General features: G+C 40.4%; 1 protein-coding gene across 2 annotated transcripts in view; it reads right to left on the reverse strand.

Moving 5' to 3' along the window:
* Positions 1-15,430: 15,430 nt before the first annotated feature.
* wdr17 (WD repeat domain 17) overlaps positions 15,431-19,057 on the reverse strand; it is a gene marked incomplete at both ends in the record, with an annotated part of 29,308 nt that continues 25,681 nt past the window's right edge. Inside the window, 4 exons of one of the 2 annotated variants that reach the window (XM_079160332.1) lie at positions 15,431-15,550; positions 15,644-15,732; positions 17,694-17,761; positions 18,921-19,019. In XM_079160332.1, coding sequence (XP_079016458.1) covers positions 15,431-15,550; positions 15,644-15,732; positions 17,694-17,761; positions 18,921-19,019 — 376 coding nt within the window. Of the gene's footprint in view, positions 15,551-15,643; positions 15,742-17,693; positions 17,762-18,920; positions 19,020-19,057 lie in introns of both variants that reach the window. The other variant, XM_079160331.1, reaches the window with a different exon arrangement.

A 19,057-nucleotide genomic window follows, 5' to 3' on the forward strand; every position in this document is an offset into this window, starting at 1 on the left:
GTGGATCTACAACTCGACCACATTCGCAGGGAAACAGCTCCACAACCGCGGCCCGCCCTTCGCCGGTCCACAGCCGAAGACGACCACCCCGCCGCCGACGACCGGTGTTACGGTTCAACCAGGGACCCTGTTAACTGGTGACCTTCAGCCGAATGCGTCTGTTGTTGTCCTAGCTACGGCAGTTGTACTGTCTGCATTGCATACAACCCTGATCCTCGGCCCTCTGATTTACAAATTGTGATTGTTGTACATAGGCCTCCTGCTGATGTGGCGTCTCATGTATCACTGTCGCCGTAACATCACTGTCAAACCCGCTCAGAGCACGCAATTCAATCAGATCGGGTGGGGTTGACAAAACAGGGTACTGTGATAGTAATGATGTATCCCAGTGAGCATTTTTCCGTTTAAAAGACGTTTAAAAGACGTCTACGCCCACCGTTGAAAAGACGTTCAGAATTGGTTCAAAAGTGAACGTTTTTTCGCCGACTATTCATAGACGGTGATTGAACGTTCATGCTTAGACCAGATTTCAACGGGATTTGCAATACTACTATTTGTTGTCCTCTACATTGTGCTAATAGTATATCCTCATTTTAGAGGCGTACTAAGAAACCACATCCACATTTATCAGTTGAAAGCCAGTATTGCAAATCCCGTTGAAATCTGGTCTAAACCTGAACGTTTAAACGTCTATGAATAGTTGGCGAATAAACTTTCACTTTTGAACCAGTTTTAACATGATTTCACCTCGAAATGCTCTCAGATCAATATGTAGCAACTAAATACTTAGTCATAGTAACACATCAGTTTACTTACAGGACAAAAGACCAAGTGAGACAGGCACCCGTTCATTTGTATTTATTAACTTCTTGCACCCGAGAGCCCCCTATAAATACACACAATATAATGCACAATGTAAATAACGTTCTTTATATATACAACCATCATCTCCTTTTTCTGATTTAAATGTCGTTGTCAAAGCCGCACATGAGCCGGTTTCAGAAGGTCTGCCATATTTTCAACTTGGACATCTGTAAATAAAACAAGTATTAGAAAAACATATTTACTTTTAGACCAGTTGTGACATTGCTTTACTCACGTCCTCCTCATCTAAACTGTGTACAGCCCCACTCGCTGTCCGCCGTGTATTTTACATGTAAAATGTCCTAAATAATAATTGTATAACGCTGGGCTACAGCGACAGTCCACAGAGTCTTCAACGTTTACTAACACATGTTGCTAACGCTAATGCTACTCGCTAACATGCTAACGCTAGCTAGCAGTCTCGCCCGCATGGTCAGCATAACTTATTTTTGGTATTGTAATGATATTTAGGTTTACAATATTGGAATAAAGTAGTTAAAGTACTTACAGAGTATGTCGTTAGCGTGAAGCATCGTCTTCAACGTTTACTAACACATGTTGCTAACGCTACTCGCTAACATGCTAACGCTAGCTAGCAGTCTCGCCCGCATGGTCAGCATAACTTATTGTTGGTATTGTAATGATATTTAGGTTTACAATATTGGAATAAAGTAGTTAAAGTACTTACAGAGTATGTCGTTAGCGTGAAGCATCGTTTATTCCGTCAGCTCGTTCACTTCACTCATCAACTCAGTAAGAGCTGCTCAAATCGTAGCGTGTCTCCAGACTTATCAACTCCAACAAAAATAAACTGAGTCCGTGCGCATGCGTGTTGCAGCCGAAAACACAGACACGTATTTTGCATGAACATACAAGACAGATTGTGCTCTTCTCTCATTACGATGTCCTGGGAGCTTCTTGTTGACAGCACAGTCTATAGTTCCATATTTATGACGTTTTATATGAAACATTAAATGAGTTGAAATCACGTCTTCCTGTAGACCACATATCAACGGCCAGCGTAATATCATTTTGGAGAAATATGTTTAAAGTAACCAAAATCGCGTCTCTTTCAACATACAACTGAACAAACCATCAATATTTTAAAAGAAATTGGTGTTTTGTGACACGTTGATATTGTAACCGTAATTTAGCCGGGTAAAATGATGGTGAAAATAGGTCTAAGACGTTCAGACCCCATTTCAACGCGATTTAAACCAGATATCAACGTTGAAATCCGGGTTAGTGCTCACTGGGATCCCTCAGGCTAAAAAAATAATAATTTACCCCATTGAGAAGGTCTACATCAACACCAGACTGTACACAATCAATAGGGACTGGGGTCTTGTTGAGGCTGAAACTGGTGGAGGAAGCGCAAGGCCGCTGCTGTGTTTACTTCTTTCTGCGCAGGCGCATCATAAAGTAACTCGATCCGGTCCAAATTCAAAACAGTATTTAATTAAACAATGACGACTGTAAACTGATGATGACAATTATAATCTATAATACACTATCGATAGTATGCATCTCGAGAGCAGAGACCACGTGCAACTCCCCTCACAGGCCCGACCAAGTCGGATCCTGCAAAGCGAACTACCATGGCCCGGCGCACGTCCTCGCAAACAGTCCTTTTATGTCCTTTGATGGTCGGAAAGTGTCCCACGCTGTCGCAAAACACAAAGGCCGTCTTCTGGGGTCAGTGATTGGCTTCCAATCGCTCTGACGCCTCCTTCATCGATCCACTGCTCATCTCAATGGCTAGACCCCTTGTGACATCACCTCTGACCTGCCCTCTGTCCTGCGGCCGCATGGTGTTACCCAGGAGCCCTCTGTTTTATGGCCTTCTGCTCCTCATCAGTTGTCTCCGGTTCTCCTCCTCCTTCCTTGGCCATTTGTCCAGCACCTCTGTGACCCCTTTGATGTCTCTTCCTCATGGCTCAGAACCCCCTAACTATGTGACTGTACTTTGGTTCAACACTTCCAATGATTATGAAGACTCCTACAAGTAAACTTATTGCAAACATATAATATCTTCTATAAGTAAACATCCTGTAAACCTATATTACATTCCATAAGTAAATATATTGTGACTCTTAACATAATTTACATTCTCATCATTGTGACAATTTCATTCACCACTAGGGGTGCTATAAATTCTACTAAATAATGCTTTTAATTCTTAAATTCTCCACAAATCCCCCCTAATTCGCTGTTCACAGCGAATTAATCAATTCCCTGGAATAACACAATCCCTCACGATTGAACATTAAACAGTTGTATCCATCAATGCATCATCTACTCATAACTGGTTGCCCTGTATATCTGTTTCAATAATTGTCAATCAATCTCTGCAGGAATCCACTTGAACATCTGCATTAACAATTCTTGAGGCTAATACATTCAAAAGCATTTCTAACAGTTCTCGTGTAGCATTTCTAAAATAAGTACAAGCTGTGTAGGGAAAAGGATCATTCTTTACACATAGGTGTCATCATGTGTAAGCAGAATAGATGTTAGAATTTACATGGTAAAAACAGTAGACAACACATTGTGCCTCTAAGGCCACATAGTTCCAGGTGTTTCATCGTCGTCCAACGGTGGTGAATTTGCTTTTCACTCGTGTCAATTTAGTGATACATCAAGATTATAACCTGCATAGTACAGTTTATCAAAGTAAAAGTATAAGATTCAATCTCCTTCCATGTCCTATCTCCTAAAGTCCTATGACTGAATTAGAAGACTTGGATTTTGGTCGTATCTTTAACAAAGGTTGCGATTTTTCATGACGTTACCAAATACAAAATGTGGATCTATCTTTACAACAAAAAAATAAAAAATTACAGACCAAATTCCAAAATAACATTACATATCCCCCCTTTGCCACGCTATCTCTGCTGTAAACTAATTTAGCGTAACAATGGAAGCGATCACATGTCAATTGTCTAGGCTTATTCATTCATAATTTATAATAATTGAATATCACAAGTAAGGAATATTTCTGCAGGCACAATTCTACAGGCATCAGCTGCAGAAATTCCTGTTCAAGAGAAACAAATCTGTTATGCATCTCTCCATCTTTATTACTGTTGTTTACCAGAATCGTCTGTGCTTCTGAAGTCAGTGTTCACAGCATTCCTCGGCCTCGTAAAGAACACTTGTGGAATCTCCCCCTTTTACAACTCAGATTGTGTGGGAGACAGAGAAACAGAGACAGCAGCAGTACTTTTTGTCCAATACACTAATTTTAACCATTATAACATAACCTTTCCACTTCTCTAAGTCATACTTCTTCTAACCTTCCTCTAGTTCACGTAACATATGTGCTGTGCAGTGAAGTGAATCAGCCTGCATGTGACATTCCTAACATCTATACCTTAATAGTTAATGTGACTTGTTTTAACTTTCCAAATCCTTCAATTTCATTTGAATACATCTGATATGAGTGGTGTTTGTCTAGTTTCTAATGTGTGTATTAAATGTACGAGTTTGTCATCTAAAGAATCTAAAGTTAACTCACCCTCTTTGTTGTATTGCGTGCATCACCATCACTAGGGGTCCAGTCCGCTTGCCTGCTGCACCCCCCCAGTCTGATTGCTGATTGTCGATCCTTTCACCCACTCCTTGTTCATGGAGGATGAGCAGCCTCTTCTTTGATGTTCAAGCTGCCACTTTTATGGCACCCAAAGGCTTCAGTTGGTGTGTGTCAAAGTCTCTGCCCCCCCTTTCAGCTTCCTCTCATGGCCTGATACCTTATCAGCTGAGCATCCTTGCATCTGTGCTGACGAAACTTCTCTGTCCATGTCACACAATTCTCCTGTGTGATGTTTTCCAGGCTCATGGATGGCGGAAAGTCTTCGGTCAGGGCTGACACTGTAGATCTTGAATGAGTCTCGTTCATCTTCTCCATCCTCGGCATGTTGAGTGGTGTCGTCCATGTTGTTTGTGGCTGGGGAGCGTACAGCAGCGAAGTGGAATCCCAGATCAGGATTCACTCGACCATGTACCTCGACTAAAAAACAAACAAAACAAAAACCTTTGTGTGTGTGTGTGACCCCCCTTTCTGCTGCTACGAGCATGGTGTCTCTCTCTCTCTCTGTGTGTGTGTGTGTGTGTGTCTCACCACTGCATTCGTCTCTCTCCACCTATGCTTTCCAGTCTGCTTTAACGGTTTACATTTCTTTCTTTCCCTCTTGGACATCAATATATTCTATCTGCTTCACCTTTTTCTCTGCTCCAAGCACACTCAAAGTTGATCACAATTTTCCTTAGGCAAAAACTGCCTTTTCAAGGAACCCCAATTTGCTTCCCTTCCAATTATTTGTCAGTCTGATTATCAAAACATTATTATGAATATTACCAAAAATATTCTATGTCCCAATTCAGTGCACTTTTAAATCCCAATTTGACTCAAAAAACAAACAAACAAAATAAAACAAAACCCAAAACAAAACAAAACCCCAAAATGAACAAAACCCAAAACAAACAAACCAATTTTTTATCAGAGTCAATTTTCCAAATTTCAGTATCTCAAAGAAATCTGATTTCTGGCTTTAAATTAATTAAGCACCCCCCTTGGTACTCCTAAGTCAACTTGGCAAACTTGGCTATAAAATGAGCCTCTCGTCGAAGTTGATGTAAACATTATGCAGGCTAGGAGCGTTCAATAAACTCTCTACTCCGTCTACCCTCGAATCTCTATTCTGACTGTAGCCCTGACTGAGTGAAAAATTAAGTATTTTTCATTACAATTAAAAATTGTAAAATTAAAAATTATGAAAATTAAAATTCTGAATTAAAATATAAAATAAAAAATTACAACTGCTGGAATCAAAGTCTAAATCAACTATGCAAGTTGAAATATTGAATCAAAGTTAACAATTGTAGAATAAAATTGAATTAAAACTGAAAGTTAAAATATTGGATTAAAGCTAAACGTACCATCTGAAGTTAAATTATTGAATTGAAACTAATTACCAATCGTACAAGTACATGTAAAATTATCTACGGTAGTCTAAAATGCTATATTGATACTAAGCAACAATTGAAGTCACTATGCAAGTTAAAAGATTATAGAGTCAAAAACAATGAATGCTACAAGTTTGTCATCAAAAACTTACTTTTGTAATCGATCTACCAATCTACTGGGTGGCGTATTGTAGTTAACTATTTTGCAGTTCTAAACAGATTTCATCTCTAGGTTTTCTGGGTAATGGAGTTTTCTGTAATCATCATGCAATTACTCATCCAAACCGCTAGTTGTGCAGAGTTCTCTTCTTCTTCTATGGTTTTTCAACCGGATGTTACCGGAAACAGCTTGTAGCTAATGCTAGCAGCTACCTCGCTTCGTCTTCTAACGAAACAAGCTAAGCTAACTGGCGAAAACGTTACACAAAGCACCATAGTTTGAACTCAATAACGTGCCGAATTCACACACTATATTTCTGCTAGACCGTGCTTTGACTTCTCCACATGCACCGGTTATTTTATAATCTCCTCGTTTATCCAACTATCTATAGTAAGCACCGGAGCAGGCCTTTAGCTCCAGGCTTCAAACAATTCATTCACACCGTACGTTACCCTTTCTTACAACACAACTTTCAACAACACTACAACATTTATCACAAAATACAGCCGTTACAAAACAAAATGCACAATTCGCCCCATTCATTACCTATTACCAACCCCCAAATTAGATTCCCCTGAACTCAGTCATTATAGCGCTTTTAAGCGATTGAGCCTCAGTCCAAAGTGCAAAATCCTTTAGCGAACTGGTCCCTAGAACTCAGTTATTATAGCGCTTTCGAGCGGCTAGCCTCAGTCCAGAGTGCTAGCCCTCTGGCGAACTGTTCGTCTTAATCCCCTAGAACTCAGTTATTATAGCGCTTTTTAAGCGATTAGCCTCCATCCAGAGTGCAAAATCCTTTAGCGAACTGGTCGTTTTAATTCCCTAGAACGCGTTATTATAGCGCTTTCGAGCGGCTAGCCTCCATCCAGAATGCTAGCCCTCTGGCGAACCGTTCGTTTCGGCTTCTTAAGCTCGTATACAATTTGTACCCTTCCCGTTAGAGTCGTCGTTTCATCAATCACACGACGCCAACGTGAGACAATGAAACAGCCGTCGCTAATTCCACGTAATTCACTTGCAATACGTGCTACAACTCAATTCACTCGAATTCAGAGCCGCTTATGCCACTCGTATTAGCCCGTAGCTATCTTAGCTTCTTCAAAGCTTGCGTTCTCTTGACGCTCCGTTCTCTTGACGGACCGTACTTCTGGACGGACCTCACCGGTAGGATTTCGCAACAATATTTAGAGCCCGAAGCTCATAGCGTTAACAACACTAGTTAAATAAGTATTTCAGATTGCAAATGCACCTCATACAGTATTACAGTCACTCTAAATTTCTACTTTACCGGCTTGCGTTCCTCCTCGTGTCCAGCATTCAGGAGACATCAATCGTGGGACACTTTCGCCTAAGTTTCCTAGTGTACCTATGCAGATTTTTATTAAAACGGCTCTGCGTACCTTTAGTTCGTGCGCACTTCGAAAGTGTCCACCGATCCACGTCTCCTCAGCCTTCTCAGAATCCTCTTTGCCCCACGTTGGGCGCCAAATTGTTGAGGCTGAAACTGGTGGAGGAAGCGCAAGGCCGCTGCTGTGTTTACTTCTTTCTGCGCAGGCGCATCATAAAGTAACTCGATCCGGTCCAAATTCAAAACAGTATTTAATTAAACAATGACGACTGTAAACTGATGATGACAATTATAATCTATAATACACTATCGATAGTATGCATCTCGAGAGCAGAGACCACGTGCAACTCCCCTCACAGGCCCGACCAAGTCGGATCCTGCAAAGCGAACTACCATGGCCCGGCGCACGTCCTCGCAAACAGTCCTTCTATGTCCTTTGATGGTCGGAAAGTGTCCCACGCTGTCGCAAAACACAAAGGCCGTCTTCTGGGGTCAGTGATTGGCTTCCAATCGCTCTGACGCCTCCTTCATCGATCCACTGCTCATCTCAATGGCTAGACCCCTTGTGACATCACCTCTGACCTGCCCTCTGTCCTGCGGCCGCATGGTGTTACCCAGGAGCCCTCTGTTTTATGGCCTTCTGCTCCTCATCAGTTGTCTCCGGTTCTCCTCCTCCTTCCTTGGCCATTTGTCCAGCACCTCTGTGACCCCTTTGATGTCTCTTCCTCATGGCTCAGAACCCCCTAACTATGTGACTGTACTTTGGTTCAACACTTCCAATGATTATGTTAAAAGACTCCTACAAGTAAACTTATTGCAAACATATAATATCTTCTATAAGTAAACATCCTGTAAACCTATATTACATTCCATAAGTAAATATATTGTGACTCTTAACATAATTTACATTCTCATCATTGTGACAATTTCATTCACCACTAGGGGTGCTATAAATTCTACTAAATAATGCTTTTAATTCTTAAATTCTCCACAGTCTCTTTACACATATCATCATCATCATCAGAGCCAACACAGCTCTCAAACACAAATTGAACAATGTCATATGGCAATTCCGCTGGCGGCGAACCTGATTCGTACTCACTGTTTGATGCAACAGCGGTGGCTAATTCAGTCTTGGGCATGCACGCTGATGTACCATGGTCCACAAAATATGCTGTGGGTATTTCGTTGATCTGAGCAGCAATATCCTCTGATGTGGCCTCAGCGTTGATGAGTGCTTCCACTGCTATGTTGTGTTCAGCAACCCAGTGGAGCGATCTGGGTTGTGGTTCTTTTGGTTGGGCCCTCTCAGTCAAAACCCTTGATAAACAAAACAAGACAAAACATCAGTAAAATATAGATGAAACACGATGGGTAAATTAAATAACCATTCTTTAATGAGTACAGACCTTATAGTGCTCCTCTTAGATTGTTGGATCTCCACAGGTGCTTCGGTAATTTCGTCATGCACATGGGGGCAGTTCGATACACATGGTCCAGATGCTCAAACAGGAGAACAGGCGGCTGGCTGCTGCCGAGCAGTCAGCACCCTAATGAACAAAACAATAGTACACACATAAATAAAACACCTTTTGCTCATTAAACTAGTCTTTAGTGCGCACATACCTTTTTGTTTTTTTCCTTTTTTTCTCCTCCGCTAGTTTTTCAGTCCCCTTAAATGGTATCGATAATCTCCGGGGCTTGGGTGAATCTATAATCTATAAGTATTTACAATAAAGACATGAATATTATAGTGGAAAAACGAACAAGAGGATTTACACACACATACACCCTGCCATGCTCACCAGTTTTCAATCTCTTGGCATGCTGTATATAGGGATTTCTAGGTTTGGTCGCTGTACCACCGCTAGGCTGCTGTTTTTGTGGCGACTGGAAATCGTCAGATGAATCTACAAGTATATGCATTGAAATAAATAGACTATCGTAAAATAGAGTAAAAAGTATTTACACCCAAAACTACATACTAACCATAGGTACAGAAGAATAGGGGGTCTGTTTTCAATATCGTCATCACTGATAAACCCATGAATGAGATCTGATGATGAGAAACTATAAAAAACAATCCTGATTATAAAATAAAACACACAGATGTCCCCGAAATGAAATAAAATAAAAGAAGCAGAAATACTCACATTTGTTCGTCAGCCATGGCTATAGCTGGGCAAAACAACCAGTTGGAAGAAATGGCTTAAATGCGCTGTTTTCGTTCCAAATTAGCAGCTTAATGGTGAGGTAGAACCGATGGTCAATCAGGAACAAATATTCGGCAAAGGGAAGGTCTAAAGAATGATTCAGGGACCTATATATACAGTACCATTAAAATAACCTGCCTTCATATAACACCTGTCGATCATGTGATCGCAGGTATACCTCCACGGACACCCGCACTCTCATGCATGTGCAAAAAAGTAGAGTTTTCAGATGATTATGCAAATTCGAAGAAAAAAAATATTATGCAAATGTGTCCACGGGCACACACAAGCTTGTTCAGTAAACGTGCATGCGGAAATAGGCAATATATATACTACTATCCACTTATGGCCTCTTCCCAGCCTGAAACTTCTTTTAGGAGCATAAAAGGCTGAGAATGTACCTTAATAAACCAGTATTGGAGTGTAAGCATCAGATTCTAATGAAAACATCATGAAACTGTGAAATCAACTGTCCTGAGGCACTTTATTTAAGAAGATCTTTGAAACTATGTTTACTTTCACAAAATCCACTTTTGGCCTCTTCCCGGCCTGAAACGTCTTGCACCTGAGAGCACCCTTAGGAGGGGGCGAAGAGTGTACACAGTGTGGTACAAATCACTTCTGAGAACGAATGAAATTATATTTTAAAATATTTAAAAAACGTACATGACGAAGAAATCCTGATAAAATGGACCATGTAACCTATTTTAATCACTCAAAAACATATATATACACAAAGTACTTCAAGATACTACAAGTACTACCACAATTTCACCTATTTCTCGCCAGGAGAAGGTGAGCAATGTTCACCGTTATCGATCCCAGGCGCGATCTACGGGACTTTCACACACACACACTGCATATCCAGGAGGACGAGCAGAACACACTGAATCGAACTATAGCTTCCGAATTCTTCTACTTCTGACCATTACAAAGTTACAATTATTCTACCTCGGATCAACACACAGTCTAACAGCATAAATATTGAAACGCTTCGTACTTTTTAGATGTTTTTCTGGAAGAAAATCGCCCCGATTTTTTAATCCGTTTCCTGCATTTGCAGCAGCTCTCTGTCCTTCTTCTTTCGAAACAACTGAGTCTCTACGAGGTTCTATGATGAATGAGTAAGTCAGTTTTGGCCAATGGGTTTGACCCATGGGGGCGGATCACGGTTTTCGATTATTTTATTGACTTAAAATCCTGTCAAACAACTCAAAGAAGGTATCACTACACTGCCCACACTCTTCCGGGTTCAGATCTGTAAGAAATGCCAAATCGGCCAATCACAGGCTGTGTGACGTTCAATTACATCCTGTAAAACTGATATTCTGTGAGGGATTTAAGTTTTAGAGCATTCCTAGTGCTGGATGTTATATGTTACAGTGTGTTTACTTGTAAGAGTTTAGACCAAGAAGTAATTTCATCATCAGAGGTCATTTCATACTGTAAGAGGAAGGTGTGAGGAGTGTACTGGAAGTGGGGGTTTGGCCAATCAAACAAAGGAACTGGCCCCAAGAATGTAAGGAGGTGTCTGCCAGCGGGGGTTGGAACGAAGCTGGCTGACCTAGGTGAGAAGAACAGAACAATGGGTCATCTGCCCAGGAGGGGCTTATTGGATGAGCCAATCGTGGGAGCTGATCGATGGGCTCAGGGATGTAACTTTGGGGGGACAAAGAGCTGTGAATCCCAGGAGAGAGACTTCCTTGGGGCCATCCAGTGAACACACCAGTTTGCTGGGTGGCCTGAACGGGGTCTCACATTTATGGAATATTATGTTTTTTTTATCATTCATGGTGTACTTCAGTTTGCAGTTGTTTTGGCTTCTGTTGGTTATTAAATATCTTGTGATTTTGATCTGGACCTGCCGATTCCTGTCCTCATCAGAATGGGAGCAAGGGGGGGGGGCTTCTTCTCCTCTGGGCTGCTTTTCAACATGTGGCCTTCCACAGTTCTGAGAGGTTCTGAACCTAACAATTCTGACGAAAATGAGCCATGTTTTACAGGTTATTATATGGCCCAGGCTCTCAAAATGATGCCAAACTGCTGTATTAGATAGATTGAACACTATTAGTGATAAAAGAAGTGAAATATATAGTTATATAGTATATAAAAGTACAATAAAACGGCTATATGTACTGCTTCCAAAATCAGAATTGACGTTGGCTGACCTCAGCTGACCTGTACACCGGCGTTGATTTCTCAGGCATGCTTCACTCTATCAAAGCCAATTTGTTTTTTAAAAGGACTGCTGACGTGTTGTGATATGATTTGGGAGAGTTTAGGCCTTCGTCTGCATCATTTCAAATCAATAAAAGTGCTTTTCTTTTCAGGCAAACCTGAACATTTTTTATTTGAGCTGTGTGTTATATTCATTCAGCATTTACCAGTAACATATACACTGATATGTACACATATTGACAAACTATCACAAGTCTTAGTGTTATTATTCCATTGAAATTATTCAAATAAACCTTGTAGTTAGCGAGATAAGCCCCTTTGAGATGTACCTTAAACCAGTAAGCATCACATTCTAATAAAAACATCATGAAACTGTATAAAAAGTGAAAATGCATCTTTAGGCAGTAAAGTGTTGAAATCAGCAGATATTGATGAAAATTACATGAAACTATGAAATCAACTGTCCTGAGGCACTTTTTTGAAGAAAGTCTTTGAAACTGTTTACTTTCACAAAATCCACTTTTGGCCTCTTCCCAGCTTGAAACTTCTTTTAAGAGTAACCGGTTGTACAGTCAGGGCCATAAGTATTTAGACTATGACACAATTTTTCTAATTTTGCACAACCCCAGTGGATTTGAAACAAATCAGTCAATATGTGGTTGAAGTGCAGCTTTAATTCAATGGATAAAACTAAAAAATCACAATAACCGTTTAGGATTTACAGCCATTTCTACAGTCATCCCCATTTTCAGAGGCTCAAAATTAATTGGACAAACTATCTACTAACTACTGCAGCCTCTTTCAGCTGCTGCTTGTTTGTGGGTCTTTCTGCCTTCAGTTTTATATTCAGTAAGTGAAAAGCTGCTCACTTGGGTTGAGATCAGGTGACTGACTTGGCCATTGAAGAATGTTCCATTCCTTTGCCCTAAGAAGCTCTTGGGTTGTGTTCACAGTATGTTTTAGGTCATAATCCATCTGCACTGTGAGGCGCTATCCAATCAGTTTTGTAGCATTAGGCTGAATCTGTGCAGATAGTATAACCCTAAAAACCTCAGAATTCATCCTGCTACTTCTATCAGCTGCGACATCATCAATGAACACCAGTGACCCAGTTCTATTGGCAGCCATACATGCCCATGTCATACTGCCTCCACCATGTTAAACAGCTGATGTGGTTTGTTTTGGATCATGAGCTGTTCCTTTCCTTCTCCACACTTTTCTCTTCCCATCATTCTGGTTCAAGTTAATCTTGGTTTCATCTGTCCAAAGAATCTTGTTCCAAACTAGTCAGGCTTTTTCAGATGTTTTCTGTTAAAGTCTAATCGGCCTTCCTGTTCTTCAGTGTTACCAGTAGTTTGCACCTTGTTGTAAAACCTCTGTATTTAGATTCATGAAGGCTCAAAAGTATTTCATGAATTACTTTTGAGCCTCTGAAAATGTGGGTGGCTGTGTAAAAGTGGCATTGTGATTTTTTTGTTTTAGACATTGAATTAAAGCTGAAAGTCTACACTTCAACCACATATTGACTGATTAGTTTCAAATCCATTAGAGTTATGTAAATAAGCAAAATTAGAAAAACTGTGTCATAGTCCAAATACTTATGACCCTGACTGTATAAGGACCCAAATGCACCACACAAGATTCCAGGGATTATTGGCTTTTATTATGAACTTGCAGATACAGCATGCAGAGTAATTCAGAGTCAGGAACAGAAGGCTGGTGGGTTTACCAGGAGTCAGGCGAGACAGGTAGAACAGGGGCAGGCAGGGTCGGTAACAGGAGATCATATATAGTGATGTAGTGCTGGAGAGTCTGGCATGGAAAAGGGAAGAACATCTGGCAAGGAGTCTATATAGTGGCTTGATTAGTGATGCGACAGGTGAGTGAACAGGTGAAGGGAGTTGGACTGATGAGGAGGGTGTGGAGCTGAACTGTGGCACAAATACACAGACAAATGCATACAAACACACACCTCGTTCATTGTGCTCATCTCTTGTTCATTTTTGTAAATGTCTGTTTCTTAACACTATAAATAAACATAAATAAAGTTTACTTTAAATACCAATCCTTATGAGTCATTTGGCTTGATTGAGTGAGCGGGTCAATATGACCCTGAACAGCAGAGGTGTCTTCTCTATTTATCTACATCACCCCATGAAAAAAAGAAAGTTTCAAAATGTGTAAAAATGTATGGTAGACAAATGCAATTTATATCTAGGTTTTTCCAATGTACCAAAAAAATAGGTTGAACATGTATTTTTCTTGAAAACGAGTGAGTTATCCTAATTCAACTATGATCTATGGAGGGGTGAATAACTCCATTCCACTAAATACTGATTAGCATGATTAAATATGCACCGGGTCACATTGACCCCCGAACATCATTGCTGTACCTGAGATACCAACATAACAGGAGGGTTAATGAATTTCGTTTCCTTATACAATAAAAATAGTCAAATATCACTTCCATGAGGCTGTTCTCAGCAGACAGATCACAAGCAATTTCATATTCCTTGTAGCTATAGCGAAATACAAGCTGCATGTAAACTTAATCCGTTTATTTGTCACATGAGGTACAACTCGAGTCAAATGCAATCCTGTCCTCTCCTTTAACTTCTGCATTAGATATTTGCAGATTGTTATATCCACGGTCACTGCTGTTAATCAGGTGGATCAAGGCTAACAAACTATCAAAATGCACACGGACCATATTATTGACAAGCCCTCGAGGCAGCTCTACTTATTTGTTCTCTGGACTAGTGACTCACTATCGCTTCTTGAGGAAAAAGTGATAGAAAGTATGGGCCGGACCCTGCTCGTTTGTCAGCAGGCGGCAGCCTCCAATTCTGTGCCTTGAACTAGCCATCTTTCTAATGGCCAGCAGGGGGCGACTCCTCTTGTTGCAAAAATAAATCCAATTGTATATATATTTATTACCTCAGTAAACATAAACATGAGTTTATGGTGTTAATCACTTGCTTCAAGTCTTCTTTTTACCTTGTTTCTACCTTTTATGCTTATTTTTAAAAACACAAAGCATTTCTTCATTTAGGCTTTTCGGTTAATCAATTTATACTTTCACTTCTGAAAGTATTACAGTTTAGCTTCCAGCTTTTATAGCAATGTATTTCAGCTCTTATATTTTTTTAGGTAATGCAGTTAATCTTCAAATTTTGCTAATTTAAATTACATCAACAGTGCTTTGAAATGTATTTCAGCTGTTCAAACACCAAAACCTAATGCTCTTTACGGATACTTGTATTCAACTTTTTTCTATGGATTACACTTTTTAAAGCACAAAGTATTTCTTTTTTCAGCCTTATTATCTGATTAATTTCAATTCCCACCCTTGACACTGCATCCTAATCCAGCTTTTCTAGTAATGCATTTATTTTCTTAGCATCTTTCGGTTGATCTTCCAATTCTGATCGGAATTTTACATTTCAGTGTCAGCAGTGCACTGCAATGCATTTGGGATTCTTCAGAAAAATAATTTCACATTTCAGTTGTTAGCATTTCAAATTAATGTTGATATTTCTGTATTGTAGCATTAGTGTTTTTGCTGTTTGTGCATGTTCATTTTTGTATCAATCTAAGTAAGTAGCTGAAGCACAAACATTTTATTTTCAGCTCAGTTTACATTTTTCTTCTGTCCTTCCAATATATTAACTTTTCACTTGGAATGTCCTCTTTGTGTGTGTGTTAGAAGGGGTTGATGCGGAGTCCTGTTCCCAAAGGAGAGAAAGGATTGACTTCTGCCCACATTAAGGCATCATTAAGAGAGATTGCTGATTTATCATCCTCCAGCAAAAACACTGGTCCCTGCACATAAAAAAAAGAAAACAATGAGAAAACTCACAAGTCAACAAGACATGTTAGTGTAGATACAAACAAACCAATAAATAAAGCCCACACCTGTATTCTGTGTCCGGTGAAACACGACAGTTGAACATCCGAGTGGCTTGGCAGATTGGAGCCTGTCACATAATCAGCACCAAACAAGACTAAACCATCTAAGAGAGAAAGGAACATGTTTTGCCAGTTAACCATTACACATATGTTTGTATGACCATCAAGTTTTACATATTAGAAAGTCTATAATTATTATGGAGTTGAGCAAGATAATACTTAGTTTTGCCTCCTCTGTTCCTTCATTAATTTCTCTGTCTAAGCCAGACTTCATCCAATCAGAGAGCCTCTTGTGCACAGTAGCCAATCACTAACCGACACACTCGTTATCAGCCAAACCTGCTGTTCCTGAGGCACACAGCCTCCAGCTCCTATTGCTGATGCAACCACCAGCAGAAGCACCCTACCGACTTATGGGGCTTATTTTGCTGATCCCAAAATATAACTTTTAAGAGCAGTGTTTTAATTTGATTTAAAAGGGACCATGTTTACAGTTTAAAACATAAATCTCACCATTTGATGCACCATACCAGATTACAATTTTAAGCTAATGTGCATCTGCAGTCCCTTGGCAGGTAAAAACAAAGAGAACACAATAAGAAACAGTACAGAGTAAGCACATAAAACAAATTCATACAAGAAAGAACACACAAGACACACAATACAAAACTACACATCACACTTTTTTCTTTGTCAGATAAAAGCATATATGGAAGACTTGCGTGTGTGAAGGAACGTTTCTGTATTGAACAGTTAGCCGTGGGAATGCATCCTTATTATTTGCCGAGGGAGTTCTCATCCGCCATTGTTGTCGCTGTGTACGTTCCTCCATCATCTGACGCAGAGGCAGCAATGGACACCATCCACTCCACTGTGTCTAAGCTACAGATTCAACACCCTGGCGCATTTTTGGCAATTACTGGAGACTTTAACCACACCACTCTGTATAAAGCTCTGCCAACTTTTCACTAGTATGTTGACTGCTCCACACAGAACAATAAAACTCTGGACCTACTGTATGTTAATGCTTAATGATGCATACAGTGCTACTGCCCTTCCCCCCTTGGCAGGTCTGATCACAACCTGTTCACCATATTCATGTTCCTCTGATGCAGAGGCAGCATGTCACCACCAGGACTGTGAGGAGGTGGACACAGGAGGCTAATGACGCCCTGCTGGACTGCTTTGAGTCGACGGACGGACTGGGAAGTGCTGTGTGGACCACAGCACATCCCAACAGCATGACGGACTGCATCACAGAATACATTCAATTCTGTGAACAAACCACCATTCCATCCCGGACTGTACACTGCTTCCCCAACAACAAGCCATGGATCACCAGTGATCGGAAAGCTCTTCTTAATAAGGAGAAAGCAGCCTTCAGGTCTGGGGACAGGGACGAGCTCAGGAGAGTACAACACGACCTGAAGGAGAAGCTCAGGCAGTGAAAGGACTCCTACAGGAGGAAGCTTGAGGCTGTGAAAATCACTTTCTTTGACTTCTCCAGTGCATTCAACACCATCCAACCACTCCTGAGTGAGAAGCTGCGGGTAATGTGCAAACTGGACATTCTGGAAAAGGTGGTGGAGAGGAGGACACTGAAGAAACTATTATCCATATTGGATAACCCGGACCACCCTCTCCACCACCTACTGCGGGGACAGAGGAGCACTTTCTCCAACAGACTCGTCCAGCTCTGCTGTCACAAGGACAGATACAGGAGAACATTCCTGCCCACTGCAATAAGACTTTATAATAAATCACCTCTGGCCAGATCAATCACAAAACTATAACACCATTACTCGTTACACCGTTGTTTGGTGGAATCTTTGCACTACTTTTTAGTTAGTTCATTTAATATTATTCTATTTCATTGTATATATTGTGCATTTGATATTTGCATTGTTATTTTTACCTGTAACATAATTGCTGCTATAGCGAAAAAAATATCCCTCACGGGAATAATAAGTAACTATCTATCTATCTATCTATCTATCAATCAAAAGATGGAATTTAAGGTCCATAAACTCCCCTGATAAACTTTTGTTATTTATACCAGGTTGTGTTGGCTGGATTCTCCTCTCAAGGTAGCTGAACTCCTCTCTTTGACACTCTGATGAAGGACTGTTGAAAACAGACAGATGAAGATACAGTTGTGAAGGTATATACCAGACATAAGCAGCCATAAGCATCTGCCGGTGAATTTAAACATATGGTAGTATGAAGATAGATGTATATCTATTATCAGTGTATGAGTGTTGGACATATTTCCACCCAGAACAAAACCTCCAGGAGGTTGGCAGCAAAGGCAATGATACTTTATTTATCTCTAGATCTGGTTCCATGAATCTCCTGAGTAACCCTCTATACTTCTTGGGGAAAAATATATATAGATATCTGATATTAGTCTGCTCTAGCTTCATTGGTTTTAATAATGCTGCACAGCACGTTCAGCTCCTCCTTGGTGCACTTAACAAGAGGCTTGATACAGTGACTACATTTACATGCATCAAATATTCATATATTCCACAAATATTCCCATTTACATGCAGCCGTGCATATTCCGATTAACGTAAAACGACCCCTTGCCGCATCCTCATCACCGGGGCCAGATAATCCCAAGTCGAAAACATTCTCTACTGTGTTTGACGGGTCGATGCCCTAACATGTTGTTTATCACCTCAAAATATGGAAAAGAGCAGCTTGTGCTATTTTGCTTCTTTTCTTCAAAATATATATTTTTTAAGTTTTAGAAATTGGAATATGATGTTAACATGAACCAAATCAATTGGTTCATTCGGATTGTCATATTCGGATTAATAGTGGAATATGATTAGGCATGTAAACGTAGTCAGCGTCTCCTCATCAGCAAGTCCTCAATACTTAAAAAGTTGTTTATCTTCAGTCACCAGATCTGTCCGTCAGGCAGCAACATGACCATCTTAATCATTACTCATAAAACATCCGTCTCCCCAGTGGTGATATAGCTGCTCCACATGTATCTCAAGTGAGCTTAACTCCCCTCTATCCTGTGTTGCCTTGGGAACTGGGCTCATCATGGCCTTAGCTTTTAGCTCTACTGGGCAGCTGAGACTAGACATGACTGTAATAGTGAGTCGTGACAGGGTTCCCCTCTTTCCCATCGTCTCCTTTAAACTTCATATCACACATGGCCCAATTGGTGTTCATTTATATGTGTTTTTTTAATTGTACTTCATGGTGTTATTAATAACATTCAATTGAAATATCATTATCAGTTTGTGTGTGTCTATGTGTAACCTACTTGCTGTTACTTTGTCTGCAGGCCCGCCAGGTATCCAGCTCCATAGACAGCTGCTCAATCGTCAGAGGAACACACACTTCCCTCCGCTTCATCAGCTGACTGAGAAACCAAAAAAAATGTTTGGAGTGATTTACAAA

The sequence above is a fragment of the Pholis gunnellus genome (genome assembly GCF_910591455.1).
Source record: "Pholis gunnellus genome assembly, chromosome: 5".
Classification (NCBI taxonomy): Eukaryota; Metazoa; Chordata; class Actinopteri; order Perciformes; family Pholidae; genus Pholis; species Pholis gunnellus.